The sequence below is a fragment of the Haemaphysalis longicornis genome, unplaced genomic scaffold, assembly GCF_048455015.1.
Source record: "Haemaphysalis longicornis isolate Haplotype H1 unplaced genomic scaffold, Haemaphysalis longicornis Haplotype H1 scaffold_1, whole genome shotgun sequence".
NCBI classification, from domain to species: Eukaryota; Metazoa; Arthropoda; class Arachnida; order Ixodida; family Ixodidae; genus Haemaphysalis; species Haemaphysalis longicornis.
The window spans coordinates 273485772-273496927 of NW_027526203.1; the positions used below are offsets into that span (position 1 = coordinate 273485772).

Sequence of the window (11156 nt, forward strand, 5' to 3'; positions counted from 1 at the left end):
CTTAATGCAACGGTAAGTTGTTGTTCGTCGTTTCTTCTTTTTTTGCAAGTTTTGCTTCTAACGGTATAATAACGTCAAAAATAGAATTTCGTTTCTTTGACATAAGGCAAAACACATCTACCTCATCTACCAAGAGTGTTAAGAAGATTGATTAGTCGTAAGGAGGATAGCGAGTTTCTCGTTTTAGATCATAAGCCGGTAAGGACAGAACCCGTAACGATAGCGCACTACCGAAATGTTGAAGTCCCGTCCTAGGGTACAATCCACCTTGGTTTGCGTGATTTGAGGCGTATGGTTAACTCGTCCAACAACACATCTAATACCTGGGCTACACGGTTGTTTCAAAAGCCTTCCGAAGGCCTTGGAACCAATTGTCTATCGAGCGCCCCATTGTAACTACACAGGACGAACTTGTAACTGAATGTTTTACTGTCAATCGAAAGTTGCCGTGTAGCACACGCATAAGCTAACCTTGAAAGAAAAGTTTTAATTACGTCAGAAAGATAGTGTTATGCCCTATTCTGAGTAAATCTGAATGAACCAGCTGGGATACTTGCAGTCACGCAGACCATGACCGGACCGCATTCGGAAGCAAGCATTAAGCCGGCTACCACGCATTAATCTCGTGTGTACCCAAGTTTAGCTGAGGATAACACTAAGAACCGGCTCGCTCACTTTGGGCCCCCTTCATCTATTCAAAAGAACCCGACCGGCAGTCTGGGCCTCGATGGGAAGCATACAAGAGCAGAATGGTGCGGCAGCAGCCGCATCTTACCCTTCGACAGAGTGCTGGTTTGTGTTTGGCACGTCCATGCGGTTCAACGCCGAGTCCCGAGAACCTAGCGGGGAGAAAGAAGTGCCAGCACGAACACACACCGTAAGGAATCTCCGCCGATACAGTGACCCCCAAGTGCCGCAAGGGTGCCCCTGTCGCCTCTTCTTTTCGAGCTAAGATAAAACCCAATAATCCTTATTTTCGCCAGAACAAGTAACAAGCGGCATGCACGATAATGTAAGCTCAGCAAACTTAATCGAACTTAAACCCTCCCTGACATAAATCGAATGCAATATATTCTTGCCTGGTCTTAACAACAAAAAATCTACAATCTTTGCTGACCGTTCTGGAGATTTGCATTGTATTTGACAAATCGACCGTGCTCCCAAGAAGCAAGAGATGATAACTTAAACAAACAATTTCAGGTTGCAACAGCTGATAACAACGTAGAACACATTTCAAAATGACATACTTCCTTTCTTTGAAATACACACTTGGTGATATTCATGCACTTACCGCAATCAAGTCCGAAAACACGACCTCGTTTGCTATTCTTTCTTGTTTTTTACACAACGCAACTGCGTTCTTTTTTATCCTACCGTTTCGCAATTCCTTTATCGCCCTAGTTGCGAATCATTGCCTTTCGCGGACTCGTTAAAACAAGGCACAGGAATACAGAAACGAAACACTGACAAAACACGAACCTCCCGGGCTGTGATCTATTTTGACACAAGCCACGTGTTTGGGGCGTTTGACGGATGAAAACTGCCCGTATCTTTTTCTTTCTTATTTAATATGTTTTTCCGTTGTGCATATACCAGTTTAAACGCAAAGAAAATAAAAGCGGGAAAGGTTTGTAGCCCATTTCCTCTACGCCGCTGCATAAATAACCTTGTTTTGGAACCTAACGAGCGCGCCAATGTGATTCCCTGTATAAGTCGCGTGTTATTTCCCTCATTTTTCGTAACTAACTCAAACTATGAAGGCACTTGGTAGGAATTTAGTAGGCTTACGTGGCAACCGCCATACGCCGTCTACTTTTCCCAAGTGCTTCACCACCACCGAGCAGTTATAAAAAATTATAAACTTCCGAGTCCTAAATCGGACGTCTATTTGTGATTTTGTGTCGAAAAAAAAAGCAGTGCTGAAAATTTTTGTTTCCCTCGGATCTTGTGAAGTGCTGTCTTCTCTGTAAACAATGCGAAAACCTTTTATCGAACATATTACTGGTAAGCGTGAGAAATCTCCAATAACAAGACTGATTGTCAATTCACAGTGTCTGCAGTGAAACCTCCCTCAGACAAACGTTCATGACTTTGAGAAAGACATAGTTCAAATAAACATTTTTAACAAATTAGAGCAGGCCGAAGCAGCCATTGTTTACAAGACAAGATGTAATTGGACCCACAAAACCTCTAAGCGCCTATTAAGCACGTTTAATATGCTTTAGTTGAGATATTTAATGTGGCTGTTGTGTTGCACAAAACGCTGGTTTCTCCAGTATAGGAGAAGCAATATGGAAGAAGTGGGTGCCGCTATCCCTATTTAAACCTTAATCACAGTAGGGCCGCTCATAATATACCCGCAGCCTACCTGTACCGAAAGTGCAAATAAGCGACAAAACCCAGGCCATGTTCATTTAACCTTCATGAGGTTATGCATCACATACAGCCATGCCGCCAGATTTCATGCTCGTTGGCTGAGGCATTTGCTCGATATAGCCTTGTTCAAGTGAAGCTGTATGGTATATTTTATTTATTAGAAAAGGCCACTTGTCAGCATTATTTTTGTTGAACCTAATTCAACAAAACAACGTTGATTTTACTCGTCTAAAAACCATTCGTTTCCTGTTTGTAGCAAAAAACAATCCGAACGTTTTTTTTTTTATTATTATTTAAGCTTAACCAGCGAGGTTAGAATTATGCTCCCGAAAACTTGCAACCTGTGAAATTAAGCGCCTATTTAAAATATGTTGGAACATTTTGAGTAGTTCTCACTCTCCTCTGAATATTTATTACTTATATTGTTCTGGTGTGCATCTTCCGCATCTGTGTTTAGTGCGATTGTAAAGCCCACGTTTTACGATTGCATAAGCTGCCCAAAGCTGCTGCTTTCTTATCTTTCAACCTGCACTGAATTACACTATGCTATCACGAGCCCTGCAAAATTATTGTTTACGTATGCATGAGCGTCTCCAAGCTTTTATTCAAACCATTGGGATCACACAAATGGTCAAAGCTAGTCAAAAACAACGTTCCTGTTCTGCATTTTTAATGTACAATACCATCGAGCATGAAGAAGACCGATGTCCAGAAAACTAATGTCTGCAATCGATTCCTAAGTTTTACCATGCCCAGCGAAGTTTTTATAGATCGACTGTGCTCCATGTACAGTGAAAAAGAATGCGCACAGGTCTTTCCGGAAATTCTGCACTCGCTGTCGTTCGCATCAGATCCCCTAGCATGATCTTTATTAAAAAGTTATGGTTAACTGACCAAAAGGCGCGGTAACCCGCCGTCGCATTAGAATGACTCGTCGTAACGAGTGAACCCGCTTCGAATTCACTTTCCCGGTCGAAATTCCCGCTCGCTGAGAGGCGAAAAAGGCGGCTCGTTCTTCGATCTCAGTGTCCCCGGAATTTGTTTAATCACATTAGAGCAGCCTCGCAGCTGGAGCATAAAAAGTGCTTTGGCGCTGGAGTCCGCAATCTGTGGTGTGCCGCTCGAGCTCTCAAAACGAGTTTTAAATCGATCGCAGTTGCGGTAGTTCCCTGGGGCTACCTTCGACATTTTCAGTCGCTTTACGTCTTGGTTCCGTGTGAAGATTTTGCTGTGCAAAACAGGCTGTCTTTCGCCCTCTTTTATTTTTTTTTTTTTTTTTGCATTCTGTATGGAGCAAAAATGTATACTGTACACGAGAAATCGGTGTCAGAGATCTGGCGATTCTTGAATTGAATTTTATATATCCGGCTGCGTATTTTAAGCTACATTCTACTTGGGTATGATAACTCTGTATGAATACTCTGAACAAGTTATGCATTTTGTATATTAATAAACTGTTTCCGAAAATTGCAAAAATTCTGAGCAAAGGTAACTGTAAACACCAGGTGTGCAAGGTGAAAGATTACTGCTGGGCTGCTCCCAACAACAACAACAACAACAATAATAACAGCACATCCATGTTTCATTAAAGAAATAAGAAAAAAATGTACTCGAGATAAAACCTGCTCCAATTAAACTATGGTAGATAAAAACACCCCAGCCTCTTGTGTATGTCTCAACACAAAAGTTCTGGACTCTAGACACCATTTAACAGAGCCTTTATCACATCTATTCTTGGGGGTACGCCCTGCGTTAAGGGGTAACTTAATATGTCGGTCATTGTTACCTCTCATTCGCAGTTAACCCCTGAATCAGATAAGAGGGCGTTGTAATGACACCATCCCCTTTTCTACGTGTTTCACAGTAAGCACAAAAGAAAACATGCGCCGTATTTTTTTTTTCATGGGACGAAAATTTTGCGATTAAACTAGTCTCCTGTAAAAAAGAGGCCTTCTTGACTCAAAGCTACAAACGAACGTCGCAAGAAATAACGAGAACAACGCGGCATTTAGTGTTAACCAGGGTTACACACAGGACCCCAATTACGGAAGTCGCTTTTGACAGAATGTCGAAGATAGCCAAGTTCCGTAGGCAGACAAGTCAGCATCTGAATTGCAGTGAATAACTGAATACACCACAATTGATTCAAACTTGTTTCTCGCAAGCTGGTTGCTCGAGACCAAGACATGTCAAAACAGCGGATTGAAGTCCACTACGGCACATCTCTGTAACCACCGCATGTTTTTTTTTTTCGTATCAGCAAAGCACGCATAATAATTAAAAACTGCGTTGCTTCGTGATTTTAAAAAATGCGTAGCTTCCTTCATTAGTCACCACGAACAATTTAACAAGTGGGCTCCTTGCTAGCGATGCGCACGGAACACTTGCGTACAGTGTGCGTCGCAGGCAAAACCACGCACTACGCAAACGCACATAAAACACCACAAACACAAGCACATGCATTTCGCTTCCTCGAATTCATTCCACCCTGTTTCTGCTAATTTCAAACGAGCGGCGCACTTTCAACGTTGCGCAATGACGCATATAACACACAGTCGGCTGATTAACCTGAAGTCACAATGAAGCAAGAAAAGAGCTTACCGAAAGCAGTAGCAGTAGCTGCTTTTAGCTGGCGCTCATACCTATGAAAAGAAAGAGAAATGTGGGAGAATACGATTAATGTAAAAGCAGAAATATGGTGTTTAATGCAGCATAGGTAGAAACCTAAAAGTCAGCGGGTGCCACTCAGTAGGACACTTGGGCACATTGAACAAGAAAATAAGGGTTGGGCATTTGTACTTTTTAGCACGAAAGTGTTTTATTCCGGGATCCACCAAGATTTCACTGACGTCATATCCACCACGGAAATGACGCCTGTACAAAGAAGCCAGCGGACTGTAAAGGGTGCACCCCTGCACACATGGTGTTTTTGCAGGGAAGGAACCTTAAGTAATAAAGAGTACGTTATACTTAGGTTGTTTGTTTACGGTTTTTATATTTTAACACGAAAGTGTTTTATGCCGGTATACACCAAGAGATCGCTGACGTCATATCCGTTAGTACACCTTTGCCGAAGCGACCTCCCAGCAGGACGTCGCTCGCCAAGACGTCGCCGACCCGCAAATAATGCTGAGCTCCAGATTTCGCCGCCCATTTCACTTTCGTGTTTTACCGATTCCTATGAGAGAGGAACCAACCACAGTTTTTTTTTAATGGGACAGCCAACTGATTTTTGGGAAGTATTTGCTCTCTACCCCAAATAAGAGGGCATCACTTACAGGATGCCCTCTCAGCGAAATTTCAAAGCTAAGATAACTATGAAAAAGCTTCCTTTGTACATGGAGATATATCTCCCGGGAAACTTCAACTGTAAGCGCGTTTGTAAAACATATTTTAAGTCAATTTTAATCTTTGCACGCACCAGAAAGCTCTGAAGGGATACCCCAAGAGAAACCACCTTGAACCAAAGCGGTTTTACTGATAGGGCCCTAGAACGTTTGAAGGCGGAATTTCGAGGCCTAGCAGCCTTAAAAAACGAATGCTGCCAACCATGACAGTGATCCACGCGGCAACATACTTTTAACTGTACGGGACGCGAAAGAGATTTTTACAAACCTGTCCCCGGCTAAACCAGCAATAAACCGGTTTTTTATATCCCTTTATGCGACTTTTGAATCACGCATTCAAAGAGACGCGGCTGTTTGTATACATACGGTAGTGTCGCGTTTAGACACTATGTGCAACCACCTTTCAGATTTCAGAAAGTTTCCGGGAAATATTTCGTTTATCGGCCGGTGAATAATGGCAATCGCTGAAGTCGACCACTGAAATTCAGCTTCCGACACAAGCTGTCAGTAATTGCAATAGCGGCCTGACTGCCCCAGGCGCTGTGATATAGTTTGTGTCTTATCCATGGTACCGCTGCTTACCGTTATTCAGTTACCTGCTAAGACAAGTGAACAGCCACAGAGATGCATGCTCATTGTTTTTAGGCCTACCACTAGCGAGCACATAACCAGCCGCCACTAATTTCGTTTGAAGTTCGGCCAGCTTTAATTAGATGCTCAAATAGCGTCCGTGCAAAGAGGGATCCCGTTAGGAAACTTAGATGGAAAAAATCCAGTATCTCAAAGTGTAAGCCTCAATACTCCGTGCATTGCTCACGAAAACAGAAGTGACTTGTTCCAAAGTAATACGGCTTTAGAAATTAAATGAATTCAGTTTAACTTTAAAACCCCGCTTTAAAACTTTAACGTTATTAACCTTGGCGCCAACTGACATCTACGCACTGCAGCTTGTTCAGTCACGGAAGATGTGTTCGTAATGAACCAATGGTCCAGGGGCCAGTTCACCCTCATGACACCGATTTCTTCGCCCTTCTTTGCGGTAGGCAAATGATTCGTTGGGATTATGGTGTGCTGACCAGTCTTGACAGCACGTAGCTATTCGAGCTCATCATTTTCCCCGTGGCACTAGTGCGTCATTCTCCGCACCAGAGTTGCAACATATCACCCAGATAGCAACCACATGTTCGTTACAAAACCGTTATATAACCGATGATAAATGTCATGCAGGTAAACGTGTGTAAGGAGCACTGTGTGACGAGCAATCCAATTCCAAGCTAGACTGTAAGCGGAATGTTTGCACAATTCGTGTATACAAGCTTTGATAAATGCAGACGAACTTTCAGGAATCCCAGTTAGCAGGTTTTCGTTCCCGTGTGATGATATATTTAATTAGAAAAGTTATGATTTTGGACTACCCCGAAGTATTAGGGTGTGGCCCAGCAAGCACATGAAAATGATTGATGGAAACCCTCCTGCTAATCGGATACACTCGAAGTGCCTCCAGATCTCGTCGTGTTGTTTGTAAATGAGTCCACATGACATAAGAAAAGTGAAATAAATGTGTAATTTGTTTTTATTCATGATGTTATTAGTTGCTAGATATATGCGCAGCCCGTGCTGCCCCGTCGTTTTTGGGGGGTTTTTTTTTAGTTTTTTTTTTAGGTAATCCTTTCAGACACCGTCCATTTAAGCCGTCGGCTCTCGAAAAACATACACTGAGTCGTGCTCTCCGAGAGTCAAGTGAGTACCCGATATCAGTGTGCGCATAAATTCCCAACAGCGCACGAAAGGAGCAAGTCAATAAAATCAAATTTATCGGGTGTCTAATTTATTGGGAAGCAGCAATAGTATGCTATGGCGGGTAATAATGGTTCCGGATCCATTGGCCAAAGATTTTTCAATTGTGCTCAATGTCGTTTCTTTTGCGCGATCGTAATTTTTTTTTTTTGCTTTCATTCTCGTCCGGAGTATCTCTCTCTCTCTCTATCTCTCTCTCTTGCTTTTCTTATCGCAGGCGATGATAATTGAACCCTCGAAAGAGCGTGTCGCGGCCTGTATTTACTGCGAACAGCAAGTGCGGCTCTCAGGACCTTCAGACCGATAGAAATCCGTGTAAAGCGGGGACTCACCGGCTCCTCTGGGCGAGGCAGAGGGAGATAACGAGCGCCAGCATGACCGACAGGAAGACAGAGAGGCCAATGAGCCAGGTGCGCATTTGGTCCTCCTCCCGCTCGGCATCACTCAGCGCGTCCGCAGGCTGCAACGGAAAGGGGCGCGCGCAACAGTTGGCTGTCGGGTCGAAGGTATCGAATGACGCATTTCAAGTCCAAATATTGGCCCTCGGCGAAAACATGGCTCCCGAGTTCCACAAAAGACCGGCAAGCGAAAGCAGCAGCTCTCGGTCTACACGAGTTGTCCTCGTTTAACGGTTCTCTTGTTCTTCTCGAGGAACAGACGTGAGACAAGGCGCTAAACTGATATTATGTTACGAAAGCGGACTGCACGAACACTTACCTCGCTGTAGAGCACGTTGAACTCTTTGAACAGCTTATCCAGGAACTCAATATTTTTGTCTATCAGACTGAAAAAAAAAAGACCAATTAACAGATATAAGAATGCTTAGCACACTTGCTTTGCTGCGCTGCTATCATTTGGGCGAAGGAACTCACGTGAGGACGTTGGACACCTCCATGATAGAATTGTCATCTCGGTTTACGAAATGCAGGTAGAGGTCACTCCTAGAACGCGCAGAAAGATAGTCACTTGATGAAAAAAAATGGCTGAGGTTTAACACGTTTAAACCTAGTTATCACAAGCGAAAGCAAAGACTATGTGCAGTCTTTCGTGAACGTTTGTCTTTGCTTGATATTTCGGAGAGAGAGAGAGAGAAGGCTCTTTAATGTAAACTGGTGAGGTCAGCCCTACTAGGGACAAGGCTTGCTACACCAGATTGTGAGTGACTACGTTGATGAGTGGTGAATATTAGACATTAGGGTTACAGCAGGAAGAAGACAAACAAGAAGCGTTGAGAAAAAAAGGAAAGGCTGATATTTCGGAGCCTCCCGCCTAGCTGTATGTTCTGGGTTATTAGATTCAGCTTTTCGCTTGCGTTGAAGGGTGAGCATAGACAGCGCACCCGGCGCGCCATCGATGGAGACTGAGAGATAAAGCGGCGGCGAAGCAGCCGTCAAATCCTCGCCTAGTCACGTGGTTTGCTTGCGCTGAAGAGCACATACAGACGGCTCAGCCAGCGTTGAGTCACCATGCGCAGCCGGAGCATTCGTTTCACCCTCGCCTAGTCATGTGGTACAACAGCGGCGAGGCTCCGAGCGAACGAGCGGAAAAAAGAAAGCAGCAGCTTGCCCGCCAGCGGCTGAAGGTCACGATAAATGACCTTGAAAGATGTAGCGCAGCGCCGCTTTCGCTCTAGAAAAAGCTTCAGTTGTTTCATTAGAACTTGGCTTGGGAAAAAGTATGATGTAATAAAAGTTTCCCATGCGTGCACATATTTTTCCAGCCATACACCGTTCTGCCTTTTACTGCAGCCGAACTGGCCTTTCCGGTTGCTAGAAGTCTACAAAATGTTTGAACGTGTTCGAAAGTAGCGCCCATGCATCTATGTGCTGTTTTGGGCTCACTTTTATGCATGTTTATGCTAACTGCGTTACGTAGTTGCGGACGTATTTGCTGACGTACGCTAATGCAAATTAGTCTGGCAGCTCCCTGCGAATACTATCAGTAATATATGTAACCACCTGTTGTAACCTCGCATGCCTTTGTAGCTTTAGGACATCTCATTGAAACAAAACAGTTTGTTAAATTGGAAGCAATATTTTCGAGCCGTATGTGTGCGCCGTACAAACTGTGCCCATTTCTATCGAGAATTTTCTAATGATTAAGTTACAATTGTTTATATGCCACGAAAATATGTACGCAGGCATGTTGCTGGATTTTAGAGCGAAACTGTGAGATAAATCAATATGAAATCCCCCTAAACAATTCTACAACGTTAACGATGCCCACGAAATTATGAAACAAGCAGAAACTCAATGGCTCCATGTTTTTTGTCAAGGTGACAACCGATGTACTGTGGTAGAGGACCTATGGGTTCTCTTGCCAGAGGTGTTTCCTCCACTACCAACCGCAGCTGCACGTGCACTCTGCAATTGGCGGCCAAATTTTCCTTAGTTTTTTATTAATGAGAATTTGGATGCTCTTGTTGCGGCCATTGACTGAGTTGGTAAAGTTTCACTTACTTTTTTCGGTCTACTGAGCCGTCCTCATTTTCGTGAACCTTGTATTCGTCGATATTTACAATGGCCCCAGTAATGTTTGCAAGGACCCTGATTAAACGAAAAAAAAGATACAAGTTGGGAATCACTTTTATGTCTTAGGACATCTGGACAATCGCATAAAACAAGAACCTTACTCTCGGAACTCTTCCATTTTCTCTCGGAATTCCTCCGGCGTAAGTCTGAGAACGAAACGCACTCGTTGATCTTCTCGCAAGAGATAAATCTGCGTAGGAAAGGACCGAGAAATAATTAAAATAGATAGCCACTAGCAAATAACAAGAGAAATAAGAACATCGCAACCAGCATGGCTACACGCTTTGAACCCGCACATGTTTGCAACATTCCCAGAAGTTTCGCGTACGAGGACGTTTATTAGGTGTATGGTATGCGTGAGTAGTATACATGGACCATCGCCTAAACAGACAACAGTTCCGTCTCAAAGGTGAGCCATATCGAATGACGATTACATGGCATTGGCAGCATACAATATGTTGACGATAACTACGTCCTCACTGCATTCGGTTCGTACATGGCCATTTTTTGAACCCCTTTAGGTTATCTATGCTGATGTAAACCTAATGGAACATCTGTTGGTGGATCCTTTGGAATGTGTTACGATCGCATTCCTAAAGCTTCGTGTGTGTATTTTAGCAAACATTTCCATGCCTCGTGAACTTGAGAACAGGCCCGGAGCGCACGCTTTTCTTAGGCTTCAGAAGCCCGTAACTCCGCATTTCTCGCACATCATGCATTCACAAGACGCCTCCACACACCGTGTCAACCATGCTTTGCGTTGTTCCTCTGTCTCAGTGGCCACTTTGCTCGCCTAGAGGCGGGGTCGGTTCATTGACGCTACTTTTACTTTCAGCAGTTTTGGCATTCCGGCACCGTTGATCAAATTCCACCTTCTTCTGCCGCTGACTCGGCCCTGGACTCGCTCCCCACTCCATTTTACACTACACATCAACGCGTACAAGCGACTTCGCGACGCGTCCAAGAGTGCCCAGTCGACTCGGGTTTCAGTTTCAACGTCGAACTGCGGCCATAGCGTTCCATACTAATATATACTAGAGGTAAATCTGGCGCTGCAATCGTGGGCCGTCGTAGGCGCCGCTATTGCAGGTAGCGACGTTCCTGG

General features: G+C 44.0%; 1 protein-coding gene across 1 annotated transcript in view; it reads right to left on the minus strand.

Moving 5' to 3' along the window:
- Cad88c (cadherin 88C) overlaps positions 1-11156 on the minus strand; it is a 194998-nt gene that overhangs the window by 7060 nt on the left and 176782 nt on the right. The window contains 7 exon segments of the mRNA XM_077677889.1: positions 776-839; positions 4978-5018; positions 7853-7980; positions 8238-8304; positions 8393-8461; positions 9980-10066; positions 10153-10241. Of these exon segments, the coding sequence (XP_077534015.1) occupies positions 776-839; positions 4978-5018; positions 7853-7980; positions 8238-8304; positions 8393-8461; positions 9980-10066; positions 10153-10241 (545 nt within the window).